General features: G+C 46.1%; 1 protein-coding gene across 1 annotated transcript in view; it reads left to right on the top strand.

Moving 5' to 3' along the window:
• Positions 1 to 16,239, top strand: part of ADCY8 (adenylate cyclase 8) — a 217,938-nt gene that overhangs the window by 67,214 nt on the left and 134,485 nt on the right. Inside the window, exon 3 of the mRNA XM_039219469.1 lies at positions 6,999 to 7,129. Coding sequence (XP_039075400.1) covers positions 6,999 to 7,129 — 131 coding nt within the window. The remainder of the gene's footprint in view (positions 1 to 6,998; positions 7,130 to 16,239) is intronic.

Below are 16,239 nucleotides of genomic sequence, written 5' to 3'. Positions count from 1 at the left end.
GTTGACTACTGTGTTTATTGTGCTCCTTGCATCTCTGACTGAGAGCCTTAGGCAGGTCTGGATGTTTGACTCCTTATGCAGACATGTTAAGTCTTTGTTTTCTTCCAAATTTTTATTTAAATGCTAGTTAGTTAACATACAGCACAGTGTTGGTTTCAGGAGTAGAATTCAGTGATGCATCACTTAATACCCAGTGCTCATCATAACAAGGGCCCTCCCAGTACCCATCACCCATCTAGCCCATCCCCCACCCACCTCCCTCCATCATTCCTCTGTGTGTTTTCTATCTTTAAGAGTCTCTTATGGTTTGCTTCCCTCTTATTTCCCCCTTCCCGTTCATCCCACTTATTCATCTATTTTGTTTACCAAATTCCACATATGAGTAAAATCACATGGTATTTGCCTTCCTTTGACTGACTTTTCGCTTAGCATAATACACTCTAGCTCTATCCAAGTTACTGCAAATGGCAAGATTTCATTCTTTTTGGTGGCTGAGTAATATTCCATTATATATATCACATATTCTTTTTAATTTTTTTTGCTTGTTTTATTTATTTTTGAGACAGAGAGAGACAGACCATGAGTGGTGGAGGGGCAGAGAGAGAGGGAGACACAGAATCCGAAGCAGGCTCCAGGCTCTGAGCTGTCAGCACAGAGCCTGACGTGGGGCTCGAGCCCACAAACTGAGTCATGACCTGAATCAAAGTCGGATGCTTAACCGATTGAGCCACCCCATGCCCCTTCTTTGTCCATTCATCTGTTGAAGGATATTTAGGCTCTTTCCATAGTTTGGCTACTTTTGATAGTGCTGCTGTAAACACTGGGTTGCATATACTCCTTCGCATCAGCATTTCATATCCTTTGGGTAAATACCTAGTACTGCAGTTGCTGGGTCATGGGGTAGTGCTATCTTTAACTTTTTGGGGAACCTCCATACTGTTTTCCAGAGTGGCTGCACCAGTTTGCATTCCCACCAGTGCAGGAGGGTTCCCTTTTCTCCATATTATCGCCAACACCTGTTGTTTCCCGTGTTGTTAATTTTAGCCAGACAGATGTGAGGTCATATCTCACTGTGATTTTGATTTGTTATTTTCCTGACAATGAGTGATGTTGAGCATCTTTTCATGTGTCTGTTAGTCGTCTAGAAGACGTGTTGAGTCTTGAATGGAGCAAGTATCTTCTTAAACTGGCCAAAAATACAAGGGAGAAGGACCAAGAGCTCTCAGTGAATGAGAAGTGACAGAGAAGGATGAAGCCAGCTTGGAGAAGGAGTGGAGATCCACATTTAAGGGCAAGAGTCATTTCGAGTCACCTTTCGTTCCCAAGACTCAGCCTCTGTTTTGCCCTTAGACTCCATGAGACATCCCAGGATACTTAGGATAAAGCCTGAGTTTTCTGAAGCAGAGTAGAGTATCTAGCCGTCAACAGAGGAACCCGGAAAATATGGCCACCCTTTCCTTCCTGAGCCTGTGTTGGGTTCTGGAGGTAGACAGAACACCCCCGTGGCTTTCAAAGGCTTCGCGGACAGACATCTAAACAAGAATTGTAAGATTGCTCTAGTTGAAGCCATCAGGATGAGCAATTGCTTGATTAGTTGGCAAAGTGGGTTAAAATGGGGAATTCTGAAAAACTGTACTTAAACATTTTATTTATAACTTAAACATAAAATAACAAAGCCTTTGCCAGGTCTTTTATTATAAAGCCAGCACATTTATTTTTAGCTTAGATCTATTGTTTCTTATTGAGACCATAGCTAATTAGACGTCAGCCAAGGCCGCTACTTCCTTAAAATGGAGCAAGGATTTAAAAGGACTTGCAACATTATCAGAATGACTTCTGAATTTTTATTACTTTTTCCACAAATACTCATGGCCACCTTGCCCACATCTACACAAGGTTTTAGCTACTGAGCATTACCAAGTCTTTGCAAAGCGTTCGATTGCATTTGCATACAACATATCACTTGTTCCTACTTGTTTTAAATTTTTAATGTAATATCTAATTAAATGGAGTGAGTGCACCAACAGATAAACTGACATAATGGCGATTGGGGACAAGCCCAGTAACTCGTGGCCAGCGTGGGGTTACATAGGGAATAGGGCATTTGGAGAGCTCCTTATGAGCTGGGGGACCTTCAGCCCCGCAGTGCTCAGCTGACAGGTATGAAAAAGGCACTGGAAAACGTGGACCCACTGAGTCAGGTGATCCAGAGAGTTGGCAAATGAAGGTCAACCAGGAGAGGTGCTAACTGCAGTCAAGTGGCACAGGGGCTTGTTCAGAGGCCGGGGTGGGTTGCAATCTGGGCAGAAGTAGGCAGGTCTGTGTGGCATAGGAGGATTTGGGGGGGGCGGGGGGCTTCGTGGAAGCAGTGTCACTTCAGCAGACCAGTGAAGGAAGGCATCCTAGGGGCAGGTCCCTTATGATCAGAGGAATGTGTGACTCACCTGAGCAACTTCAAGGTTTAAAACACGGCACCATGGTTGAACCCATGCCTTATACCTGAGCCTAAATACCAAATGTTTAGTCTGTAGGTCAAGTTCTCATCCCTTGCTCTCTGTCTTGCTCTGAGTCTTGATGACGAACTGAGTAGAAGCCCAGCATTTGCAGCTCTCACAAGGTTGCCCAGGACCTCATCTGTGGCTTATAGAGCAGTCTGCCCCCACGTCGCTGGGTTATCTGCCCATGCTGCTCGGGAGGGCCTGCTCCCCGCTTACTGCCCTAGTGCTTGGCAAGCTCCTGCCAACCACCTTCACTGGACCTCTTCGCTAGCACGACTCTCACTTCTCGTGTCTGTCCTGTCTGAGGCGGAGCCTGTAAGCCCCCCATGGAATTCAGGATCTCACCTGCTCGTTCACTCCTATAATCATAGCGGTTAACATACTTGTCTACTGTTGAATCTCAGTAAAAACGTGTTGAGTGAATGAGTAGACGGATTTCCAAAGAGACCGTATCCCCTAGCTTCCATACTTGGGGCCCCCCTGGGCCTGCAGCACCATCTCTAGTTTTCCATAGGACTGGCTCCTGCCCCTCACATCCAAGCTTCAGTCACCTTGAAGAGTCCTTCACCGAGCATTCCGCTAAAGCAGCCGCCAGCTTGCCTTCCTCTCTTCCGGGGTCCATTTTCCAGCTCTAGAACACTGACTTTACAGAGGGAAGTGCCGTGTCCATTCTTGTTTTCTGCTGATTCTCCATGCCCAGGATGGCATCTGGCCCAGAGCACCTACTCTCGGACACAGTGAGCGAATGAATAAGTGGATCAATGATGAACAGGTGTCCGTGGAAAAGAACTTGGGCTTGAGTCTTCACTGTGTGCTTGCCAAGTGCATGACCTTGGGCTGCCAGATTTCACCTAAACTCTTTGAATCTCCGTATCCTCATGCATTAAGTCGGATGAGGGATTGTAACTTACTCCCTCCTATGATTAATGGGAGGTTCTGATCGGATACTGGGTAAAAAGCATTCGGTGTGCTACAATGTAAGTGGTCAGTAAAATTAATATATTGTCTATAACCCCAGGAGAAGTCTGTTTCCAGTGTCTAGACTTTCACTGCAGTTAACGCTGCTTTGCCTGGCGTGGAGAAAGGTCGGTGAGAGGTCTCGTAGCTTGCAAGAGCCTGGGAATGGTGCATTCTTCCTAAAGCCATTTGGAATCACTGCTACATATAAGCCCAGAAGTGCTGCCTGCGTGGGGGCCCTGCCCCCCCACCAACCCCCAGGACAACAAGCATCTGCATAAAATAAAGCTCCTGAATCCCTCACCATTTTTCCCCTGGACTCCCCCCGGGGCCAATGTAGCAGTTGATGCCCTGAAGCAGCAGCGTTCTGATGACATGAATAGAGCACATAGTGGGAGAAGAGAGGAAGTCCAGGCAGGAGCAGATGGTGCTCTTTGAATCATCCCGCATCCTTTTCATTGCAGATGGAAGATGGTGTCAGGGGGAGTGGGGGAGATGTGCAGAGTCTGAGCAGCACAAAGGCCACCCTGGTCAGTCTGGCTCCAGGAGACATTCTCGTACCTCTGATCTCCAAAGCTGGAAAATCAGATATTGTGCCTGAGCGGGAGCTGGGAATTATATTAAGCGTCCAACTTTCACATTTTTTTTCTGATTGTGTTTTCATGGGACTTGAGTGAGATTTCTCAAGCAGTGAACAGACTTGAGGAAACCAAAAGTGTTGAAAATGGGCTTTTATTTTTTTTTAAGTTTATTTATTTGTTTTGAAAGAGAGAGAGAATGGGTGAGGGAGGGCAGAGAGAGAGGGAGAGAGAGAATCACAAGCAGGCTCCATGCTCCATGCTGAGCCCAACCCGGGGCTCTATCTTATGAGGGTGAGATCATGACCTGAGCTGAAATCAAGAGTTGGGTGCTTAACCGACTGAGCCACCCAGGATCCCTGAAAAGGGGCTTTTATAAGCAAACTCCAGGGGTGCCTGGGTGGCTCAGTCAGTTGAGCATCTGGCTACAGCTCAAGTCATAATCTCAGGGTTGGTGGGTTCGAGGCCCACGTCGGGCTCTGTGCTGACAACCCAGAGCCTGGAGCCTGCTTCAGATTCTCTGTCTCCTCTCTCTGCCACTCCCCTACTAATGTTCTCTCTCTCTCTCTCAAAGAATAAATAAACATTTTTAAAAAATAAAATAAAATAAGGAATCTCCAGGCAGATTCCCATCACCTTCCATAAAATGCTTTACAAAGGAGGAGAGCTGGGGAAATTGCCTAATAGCACCACTGATTAGAGGCTGGTAAGTCTGGGAGCTAGAGAACTTTGCTATTAAAATTTTAGTTTTAAAGTCTCCCATGAAAGCCTTGATACCATACTTTGAGGTGAGTGTGCATTGCTACCTAAAGAATCTGTTTAGGGGCACTTGGGTGGCTCAGTTGGTCATGATCATTAGGTCACAATCCCAGAGTCATGAGATCGAGCCCCACATCAGACCCTGCCCTGAGTGTGGAGCCTGATTAAGATTCTCTCTCTCTCTCTCTCTCTGCCCCTATTCCCTGCTTGCACCTTCGCTCTCTCTCTCTCTCTCTCTTAAAAAAAAATCTGCCTAGCAAATAATCATCCTGTGCATAGACTGTGCTGGCCACTGTAGTGGGTCCAGTCATGACCTGGACACAGTCACTGCTTACTGTCTCTGTGTTCACCCTTTGTTTGCGAAGTATTGCTCGAGTGCCTACTATTTTCAGGCACTGAGTGCCCCTCAAAGCCATGATTAGTACCTGCTCCCATCCAGCAGCGACGCACAAGCAAGGCCATAGGTACCTAGGAAGTTGGCAGATTGCACTGATGAGCAGAAAATGGATGTGAAGCAGGGGCGTTTTCAAGAAACATGCTTCTCAGTCCCACTATGAGCAGCCTTCAGAAGAAGAGAAGCCTCATCCTATGAGGCTCAGTGCACCCTTCACTAATAAAGCCCGTTGCAGGGGAGCCGAGGGAAGTAGAGCAGAGGGGAGAGAATTCATGCCAGGCCCATCACATGTTTTATTTCACTGAATTCTCACAGAATCCCTGGGAAGTAGATGATTTCCTTGTTGTTTGTCAGATCGGGCACAAAGATGGGAGAGCTCGCCTGATGCTACATGACTGTCAGCGACGAAGACAGGGTCCGAACTCTGGTCCGCCTCAGACCCCAAAGCTCTCCCACCTCACCAGGAGTCCCATCAGAGAATCACGTGATAAAGGGTGGCCTCCTGGTGCTGCCACTTGGTCACTGTGCAGGCCATGCAAGTAATTTCATCCCTCCTGGACTCAGTCCACGCAATGCCAGTGATAATCTGTCCCTGCTTAGTTTCAGGGTTTTGCAAATGGATGGTGAAAATCCTTAAGATCCATAAATCATCAGGAAATTATGAGAAACTTTGCTGTTTGGAATTCACCTGTCTTCAGCTCAGCTCCACAATGCAGCAAACTGTACAGCAAAGGAGCCACATCCCTGCCCCGTTTCCATAACACAGGTCCTTTTAGGATTTAGTTCTTGTTGCCAATTAATCTGTTGCCCTGTTTTTATCTACTGTGCTGGTCACAATGGAAGAATATTCTTCTCTCAAGTGTTAGGTCCCTACTTTCAGGCCGTATGTGTCTCATTTCCTCTCCTCTTGATAAAGACGTAGTGCTCCTAGCCCTGGTTTCGCTGGATGTCCCCTGTTTCATTAATCATAGCATGTTGTCTCTGTCAGCCGGTCTCGGAGCCCGGCCATCCCCGCTGTCACACCCTCTTCTCCTCCCATCTCAGCTGCCGGTATCCGGGTCTGGTCTCACCTCTCCCCGGGACCCCTGAGCAGCTTCCCAGCTGGTCTCTCTGCCTCTACCCTGGGCCCCACCTCACATTTCATTTTCCAGACCACAGCCAGGGTGATCTTTTAAAATGTAAACCCATAGTCTCTTCCAGTTGTAGATGGAGTTAAATGCCAACCCCTCACAAGGACACGGGAGATCTGTCTACACCTGCAACCTCATCGTTTGTCACCCCACCCCTCTGTCCCCGCCCTCCAGCACAACATTGCCCTTTTATTTTTTTGACATTTACACTTGCTGTTTCCTCTCCCTGGACCTCTCCTCTTCTTGCACCACACAGGGCTGGCTCATTCCAGTCTTCCAGATTTCAGTTTAAGTGTCAGGTCCTCTAAAAGGTCCTCCCTAACCTGACTTGAATCATGTCATGACCTTTCTTGCATGGCACTCATCGCATTTTGTGAATGTGTAGGGGTGCATTTGAGTGGGTAATATTTAATCGTTGTATCCCTGTTAGAATGTAAGCTCTGCAATAGGAGGGCCCCCATCTGTTTGGATCACCGCCATCTACCCAACATCCTGCACAGGGCCAGGCAAATAACACGTACTCGGTAGATACTTGTCATGTTTGAGAATGGTGTCAAGTTAGCAGTTCCTGAAGAAGTGCAGCCAAGAGCCCCATGACTTCTACCATGGTGCACGCACCCATCTCAGACTTGCTGGTCAGCCTAACAAGACTGTCCCTCTCCATTGCTTTGTTTTGTTCCAGGAGCGGCTCGTGCTGTCTGTGCTTCCCCGGTTCGTTGTGCTGGAAATGATCAACGACATGACCAATGTTGAAGACGAGCACCTGCAGCACCAGTTCCATCGGATCTACATCCACCGCTATGAGAACGTCAGGTGGGAAGCACAGCACCCTTACCCCGGCTCTATGCATGGCCTGTGTGTGCCTGGCTGCTCCCATCAGGCTGCCATGATCTCTGTCTGCCTGAATGTCAAAGCCTTTCTTCATTTGGTTGATTAATTCATTAACTAGTGATTATTCATCATTGAGTTCATTTCCAAATTGAGGCTCGAGAAGAATGTCAGAGAACTACAATTACATTAGCTTGCCTGCCTTTACATTTCGAGTGGGAAAGCAAAAGCCTTTTACATTATGATTGAAAAAATAATGCCAAAATACAACCTGGAGACTTCAGGGGTGATCACCTTGGTCTCCTCCATATATTATAACTTTTTAAAAAATATATAAAACAGAATTATAGCTCATTTTTCTTTTGCAAACATATTTGTGGCCAACTATCCATCCATCCATCCATCCATCCATCCATCCACTCACCCACCCATCCGTCCATCCACCCATCCATCCACTCACCCACCCATCCATCTACCCACCCTTGCACCCACCCACCCTTCCATCCATCCATCCATCCATCCAGTTCTACTTCTTCCTTGTATGTGACCTTGGGCAATTTATATACTTGAATCTCAGGACCCTTCTCTAGAAAATGGGCATTTTAATAGTCGCCTTGCAGAGGTTTATGTACATAATGTGAGTGAAGTTATATATGAAGCATAGAATAGAGGTAAAAATCCAGTAGAGCATTAGGCATTTGTAGATGGTTTTAGACATGTTTCTTAATTTTAAGCAAAAGGAACCGAAGCCTGGTCGATTCAAGTCCGTTAAAAGGCTGCTTAGTGGCTTATAGAGAAATTGGGGAAGGATGGAGAGGGAGGCTCAGCAGATGAGCCAGAATGAAGCCAGAACAGAGCCAGAATCACCGTGGAGCACTTGACCAGGGAGGATGAGGCCTCCACTGTCCCTAAAGAATCCACTGCTTGTACTACAAACTCCCTCGCCTTCCCCTACATGGCTGCCACCTCCTGAAATCCTCCTGCAGCCCCCGAGATCCCGATGTGGCTACCTTTGCTCTGCCCCCACTCCCAGTTCCCCTGCCTCTTTGCATCGCAAGGTGAAGCCAGGGGCAGACGTGTCTGATTGGCTTAACCTAGACACTCACCGGAAGTGCCTGGCAAGCAGATACCTGACATTTGCAGCTGGTACAACAGAATTATATCTCCCTCCCACTAAACGTCATAGGGGAAACATTCCCAAACATAGGGGGAAGGTCTATCCGTTAAATAGCTCTAAGACGACCAATGTACCCTCTTGACCTTGATCTGAGGGAAAACAACTTTTCCTTCTAACCAGCATCTCCGGGCGTTCAGCTGGCATGCCGGGACATGCATTTGAAAGGAAGTCCAACAGAGATCCTGAGGCTGACCCAGCGGGCGTCTCAGTAGAGGTCATCCTCAGGGTTTTGGCCAGGACTGGCGCTCCACGGGTTTAGATGCCTGGGTCTGCAAAGCAGCCTTTTGTCCAACAGCAACTCCCATAAAAGATACTCCCCAGCTGTACAAATTGGTCCCATTGATAGTGAGACCTCATCAATACCAGTTCTGGACCACAGGCTCAGGGAAGTACCTGTAATTCTTAACACCGTGTGGGATTCTGTTTTCAAAGTAAGTAAAGGCTGTTAATGGATCATATAAAGAGGAAGACCTAGGGTAACGAAGGGGATGGGGGTGATAGGAAAAACCTTCCTAAAAGAGATGCTTCTCATTTGCTTTATTTGAAATTGAGCCAGCTTAGTGAAGAATAGCAAAGAAAGGAATCCCCAGACAAGGGATTTGTACAAGTGAAGGCTGAACAGTGAGATCTGTCTATCTATATCTGTATCTGTAGATAATATATAACATATATATTATGTGTATGTGATTATTATTTGATATTGATTATTGGTTATCATTATTATATGATATATATACATATAAAAGTAGGAAAAGAATATTATGCAAGTGCCTGTCACCATGGAGAAGGCAGGTGGCAAGGGAAGGAGACAATTACCTTTAATAAAGAAAAAAAGAAAAAACATACACAAGGCTGTCACACCAACATACTCGGGAGCCTTAAGCTCAATCAACGATGGGCTCGGTGCTCTTTCCACATTGATCGGTTTTCAGGGTTTCCCTTAGTTGGGAACAGCTAAAGTGACTTCCGCCCTCTCCACCTCACCCTTTCATTTTAAGCCGTTAAACAGACTCCTTACACTGAAGGCCCTCTTGCAGAAGTGTACATGGCACCAAATTAGAATTGGGTTTGCTGCCCTGTACTTCTCGGCCCCTCAGGCAAAGGGGTCGCTTCTAACAGAAGAGTCTGGAGATGCCTGCTGTCACACTGGGCCTCTCTCGCCCTCACGGAGGCTGGGGTCAGGGGATGCCCAGAGCCTCCCCTGGCATTGGGAAGAAGAAATCTGGGAGGGAGGGGGGAGGCGGGGGGAGGCTCCAGCCCGCTGCAGGGCTGCCGGATGCTAAAATAACATCAGCGATGAGAAAAGCACCGGCTGCTGTCCCCTCCTCCCCAGCGCCCAGAGCACATCCGCTGCGGTGTGGGAAGGATTTTTTAATTATTTCCAATCCTGTCTGTCTCTTCGGGGCAACCCACCTCCGTTCATTCTTTCTTCTCTGTTGCTTTTTCTGTTGTGGTTATTCAGTGACCCTTCCCTGAAAATGGTCTGCTGTAAACCTCTAACCCTTGATTATATTTCATAGAATTCTTTGCCTCCTGTCGTGTACGTAGTTGTGCATATGACGTATGGGGTATGTCGGTAAGAGGTGCTGCCCTCGGGGCCCTGATCGTGCTCAGGGCACTGACAGCCAGGGGACTGGTATTCTCATTCCAGAATGCATTCTCTGAGCCACATCCCCTGCCAGACTTTGGCTGCCTCATTTCATCTTTGGGGACCTCAGGTTCCGAATCCAAAACTGTTTGAAATGGACGGAAAATTTGGATCTTTATGTTGATTTCAGCTCTGTGCGTCTGAGACTCCAGCAGAATCTCTCCCAGCTGCTTGGTGCCCAATTCTATTTGTTTCTCTTATTTTCTCCCATATATTTAAGACACTTACATTATTTAGGGTAATACTGTCTTCTCACTGCTAACACTTCTGGTCTGTGGGTGACTCGGGGACAGAGGCCCTTCCCCGAGCCTTGGCGATTTTGGTGTTCAGCTCTCGGAGGGAAAACGGCAGAAAAGGCACACCTGCCTCTTCACCACCTTGGCCCAGAAATCGCACATATCACTTACGTTCAGGTTCTGTCGATGAGATGATTGCCTGGCCCACACGGACACGAGAGGAGAACAGAGTCTCCGGCTCGGCGGCCTTTCCTGGTGACAAGTGAACATGAATCTGGTGGACAGTTAGCCTCTCTCCCAAAGCTCCCTCCACCTTCCCCTGCCCATCCCCACGCCATACACATTGGCACCTGTACCAGCAACCCTTGTTTGGATCTGCTCAGGAGATAGATTTGTCTTTACCTTTCCCAGGGTTATAGTAGACAGTTCAGTAAACTTTCATCAGGGATCAGAAAACCCTCAATTTTAGAGGCTCACTCAGTCTATCCGATTTCTGGCCAACCCTGTCCACACACGCAGTCACCACATTCTCCATGTAGCCCGGAGTTTCATGTACAAGCAAGATGCAGTTGAATGTGTCCAGAGAAACCTGTTGGCTTTTGGGACCTGTCTGCAGAGTAATCTATTAAATACCCTCTGATTCCCAAAACTTGCCTCAAGGACTTATACGCTCTCCACTTACTGAAGACTATGTTGTGATTTAAAAGTTACCTAGGGGTGGGGACGCCCGGGTGGCTCAGTCGGTTCAGCGTCCGACTTCAGCTCAGGTTGTGATCTCACAGCTTCTGAGTTGGAGCCCCGAGTTGGGCTCTGTGCTGTCACAGAGCCCACCTCAGATCCTCTGTCTGCCCCTCTCTCTCCAGCTTCCTTACTCTTTCTCTTTCAAAAATAAATATTTTTTTAAAAAAGTTACCTAGGGGTGCCTGGGTGGCTCAGTTGATTAAGGATCCGATTGTGATTTCGGCTCAGGTCATGATCTCACAGTTCGTGGTATCAAACCCCACATCGGGCTCCGTGCTGACAGCGAAGAGGCTGCTTGGGATTCACTCTCCTTCTCTCTCTGCCCCTCCCCTGCTAGTTCTCTCTCTCTCTAAAAATATATAAATAAACTTTAAAAATATAAATAAAAGTTGCCTACTTGTAGGTAATGGTGCAGAATTGCTTCAATGATCTCTTCTTTATTATCAAGAAAATGGAAGCTCAGAGAGGTTAAATAAACTGCCCCAGGACACACAGTTAGGAAAAAGAGTCTATATAGGGCCCATGTTCCTAACGATTCTTTTGAACTTTGCTGAAGCTTTCTTGAGGTCTCTATTTGCAGAGTGACTATTAGGTAATATCACTTATTTTTAGCCCAATAAACAACTTATCTCAGCAAATTAGATTGGAAAATTAACGTGGCCTCTTCAGTACCCTCTAAAATGAATCTACTCCAAGATGATGATCATGGAAGGTTCCAAGTTCATATCTAGAATCAAGAGAACTGACCTTGAGCTCCCCACTTGGGGACAGCAGAATGAGCAAATGCAGAGAGAATCAGGGCCCTGGTTTCTGTTTCTCGTCTTTTATTCAACAAACTCTCACTGTGTAACTACCACTTAAACAGGTGCTCCTCTGGCCTGAGTGAGCACACAATCCCTAGGGGCTCCTTTTAAAGCAGATTCTTTTTTTTAATGTTTTTTATTTATTTCTGAGAGAGCGAGAGAGAGATAGTGTGAGCAGGGGAGGGTCAGAGAAAGAGAGAGATACAGAATCTGAAACAGGCTCCAGGCTCTGAGCCCGCTGTCAGCACAGAGCCCGATGTGGGGCTCAAACCCATGAACTGTGAGATTGTGACCTGAGCCGAAGTCAGATGCTTAACCAACTGAGCCACCCAGGTTCCCCTTTAAGCAGATTCCAGCCTGCTGGGTCTGGGGTGGGACCTGAAATTCTGCATTTCTAACCAGATTCCCAGAAGATGCCAGTGGTGGTGGCCATGACTATACTCTGACAAAAAAAAAAAAAAAAAAGAGAGAGAGAGAGAGAGAGAGAGAATTCTGAAGATTTCTGTTTTGATTCAATTCAGGAAGCCTGTCATGAGGCCCCCATGTGCTAGGCAGTTGGGACACAGAAGTGACTTTCTTCCTGTTAGTTAGTAGATGGAGCACATTCAGTCCTAAATGACTGTGCTGTCAAGTGTTAGGTGCCATGACAGAGGGGACCGCAGGCTGGGAGGGAGGTGGAGAAGCAGTGACTAACTTTGCTTAAGATATTCTCTATAAAAGCAAGATCTACAGGGCGTCTGGGTGGCTCAGTCGGTTAAGCATCCAACTCTTGATTTCTGCTCAGGTCGTGATCTCATGGTTCATGAGTTCGAGCCCCGCGTTGGGCTCCACCCTGAACAGGAAACTTGGTTGGGATTCTCTCTCTCTCACTCTCTCTCTCTCAAAATAAATAAATAAACTTTAAAAAAAAAAAAGCAGGATCTAAACATCTGAGTGGGTTCTTAAAAGACAAGAAGGAGTTAAATCTGTAGGAAAGAAAGCTGCGTCAGGGAGCCAGCACATCATGTTCACATACAGTTGCATAAAGTCCAGTGTGTTCAGAAGACCACAAGAAATTTGACGGTATTGGCTCGCTGAGCACATCTGAAACTTTTTTGGCCTTTGGTCTCTGCAAGTCCATTTCTTCTTCAATAGGCTGCGTGCTCCATAAGGGGCGTGATGGTTCTTTCTGCTCACCACCGTAACCCCACTCCCTAACACAAGTAGGCCTTCAGTTACTTAGCTGTTGAATAAATGAATGGATGGATGAATGAATGATGGAATGAATGAATCATTCACAACATAGACAAATAGTTTTCAGTGAATGACTCTATTAGTGAGTTGGATCTATGTGCCCTTCCACTTCCACTGGCCATGGCAATGACTGTCCTTACTTTGAAGGTGGCATCCTACAGTGATAAAGAGTATAGTTTCCAGGGACACCTGGGTGGCTCAGTCGGTTAAGCATCCAACTTCAGCTCAGGTCATGATCTTGTGGTTCATGGGTTCAAGCCCCACATCGGGCTCTGTGCTGACAGCATGGAGCCTGCTTGGGATTCCATCTCTCTCCCTCTCTCTCTGCCCTTCTCTTCTCTCTCTCTCTCTCTCTCTCAAAATAAATAAATAAACTTAAAAAAAGAGTATAGATTCCAGAGCCAGGCTGCCTGGTTCACATCTTAGATTTCATGTCTGTGGGCAAGTTACTTGGGTCTCAGTGTCCTTATCTATAAAATGGAAATGGTCACAATAAATCCTACCTCATAGATCATTATGAGAAGCAAGTGAGATAATACATGTGGAACTTGGGACAGTATTAATTCACAGTAGATGCTTGTAAATATTACTGCTGTTGTCATTGGTACTTGTGTCAACAATTAGAAATTCCTTTAGCTGCAAGTAGCAAAGGATCTAATTAAAGATCTTACTTTCTCCCCTGTTACCTCTCTTCTCTCACTATCTCTCAAAAGCATGCAATCACAGTACATTTATGGAGCACTTACTATATACCAGCACTGTGCTAAGCACTTACTATCCATCAGTAATGCAAGTACTACAGTTCTCTCCAGGTAACAAATCAAAAGCTTAGAGAGGTTCGGGATGTAATAACCCAAGGTCATGGTATTCACAAGTGGTAAGCAGGGCTCTGAACTCTGATCTGTCTGGACTGTGCACTTGGTCCTATGCACTTGGCAGACACTGTACCCACCAGAACGCAGTACAGGACAGTGGCTGCGTGGAGCCTGTTCCAGAGCAAGCTTTATATATTAGAAATCTAAAGGTATCACGCCTGGGCTTAAAACCCTTCACTGGCTTTCCATCACTTTCAGGACAAAGTCTGTGCTCTTCAACTTGCCTTCCCAGCCCGTTTCCAACACTCCCCTGCCCTACATCTCTAACTCGGACACCCTCTCTCCCTTCGTTTTTTCCCAACCTCATTGCTCAGTGCCACCTGCTGACTAGCTGCCCTTGAATTCAGCAGAGCTGCTGTCCATTTGCCGCACTTCCACCTGACCCTAGCATGTGGTGATTCGTCTACTCAGACCACCCACCCTTCTACATGATTTACCGTCTGGCGCGTCCCATGGGTCCTGCAGAACTTGGCTGAGCCTCTGGCACATTGGAAACTGCCAACCCCCTGTCACTGGTCATCCCCCAGAGTGTCCTTCCATCAGAGTACAGAGGTCCCCTCCCTTACCCATGGTTTCGGTTTCCCACGGTTAACTGAGTCCAGAAGTAGACTGTCCTCCTCTGACTTAACATCAGAAGGTCAGTGGTATCCTACCACTGGGGTCATAGCACCTGCACCATTGCTCTTCCTTCATCTCATTATGTAGGCATTTTATCATCTCTCATCCCAAGAAGAGTGGGTACGGGGCACTAAGATGTGTTGAGAGAGAGAGAGAGAGAGAGAGAGAGAGTGACCACATTCACATAACTTATTACAGTATATTGCTAGAATTGTTTCATGCTATTACTATTGTTAATATCTTCCTGTGCCTCATTTATAAAATGAACTCTGTCCTAAGTAGGTACGTATAGGAAAACACAGTCTATTTCGAGTTCGGTACGATCCACAGGCTCAGGCACTCCCGGGGGGGTCTTAGAAGAGATCGTCTTACCCCAGATAAGGAGGGAGCACTGTACTCATCTCCTGTGTTGTTTCTGTCTTTCTTCTTGTCTGGCCAACCTCAGTCCCCAGGCTCTGAGCATCCCGAGGACACACGCTGCATCTTTTTGATGCATGCAGCATGCATGGCAGATGCATAAATATTTGCTAAAATAATTAAAGCATTAAATTATTAATTCAAACAATCTTCTAACAAATAAAAAAACTGGGTTCTGAGGATTCCGAATGAGTCCATGAATGCGCTCAGGGAAGGTGTGCATTCCTTGAAATAAAGTGCAGAATTGTGGACACTTGTGAATTTTTAGAAGAGAGAGTTTGGAGCCTATATCCGATTATTAAAAAGGTTTTGTAATGGAGACAACTTTAAGAACCACTGAATACCGGGGTAACCAATATAAGTCAGCACACATTCCGCAGTGTTTTCTGGCTAATTAGCCTATTGCATTAAAACTAAGTTACACTGATTCTAAGACGCACCATTATTCTATGCCACGCTAAGAAAATCCCCCAAAGTTTCACTGCGAAGATGCTGTCCTAGCTTCGAACATGACAAAATCTGAGAAGTGCCTCTGCTTTTTTGTTACATTCTTTTTCTTTTTTTTAATGTTTATTTTTTTATAGAGAGTGTGAGCAGGGAGGGCAGAGAAAGAGGGAGACAGAGGATCTGAAGCAGCCTCTGGGCTGACAGAGACAAGCCCGATGTGGGGCTTGAACTCATGATCTTGAACTTGAAGATCACAACCTGAGCTGAAATCAGATGCTCAACCAACTGAGCCACCCAGGCGCTCTAATTTTTTTTTCCTTTTTAAATTTTAGTTCCAGTATAGTTAACACGCAGCGTTATATAAGTTTCAGGTGTATAATATAGTGATTCAACAATTCTGTGCACCGCTCAGTGTTCATCATGATGACTGTACCTTTAATCCCCATCACCTATCTCACCCATCCCCCACCCACCTCCCCTCCGGTAACCATTAGTTTTCTGTGATTAAGAGTCTGTTTCTTGATTTCTCTCTCTCTTTGCTCTGCTCATTTTTTTTGTTTGTTTATTTGTTTCTTAAACTCCTCATAGGAGTGAAATCATATGGTATTTGTCTTTCCCTGACTTCCTTCACTTAGCATAATACTCTCTAGTTCCATTCATATTGTTGCAAATGGCAAGATTTCATTTTTTAAAGTCTGAATAATATTCCATTGAACATATCCACCACATCTTCTTTTTCCAACCATCTATTGATGGACACTTGGGACACTTGGGCGAGAGTTTGGCTGTTGTAAATAACACTGCAGTGACATAAGGGTCTATAGATCTTTTTTCAAATTAATGTTTTCATATTCTGTAAATTATGCAGCAGTGGAATTACTGGGTCATAGGCTAAGTCTC

Source organism: Hyaena hyaena, unplaced genomic scaffold, assembly GCF_003009895.1.
Source record: "Hyaena hyaena isolate Hyena2069 unplaced genomic scaffold, ASM300989v1 scaffold_820, whole genome shotgun sequence".
In the NCBI taxonomy this organism is placed as follows: domain Eukaryota; kingdom Metazoa; phylum Chordata; class Mammalia; order Carnivora; family Hyaenidae; genus Hyaena; species Hyaena hyaena.
Note: the sequence above shows the minus strand (reverse complement) of the source record. Positions and strands in the feature narration are given on the sequence as shown.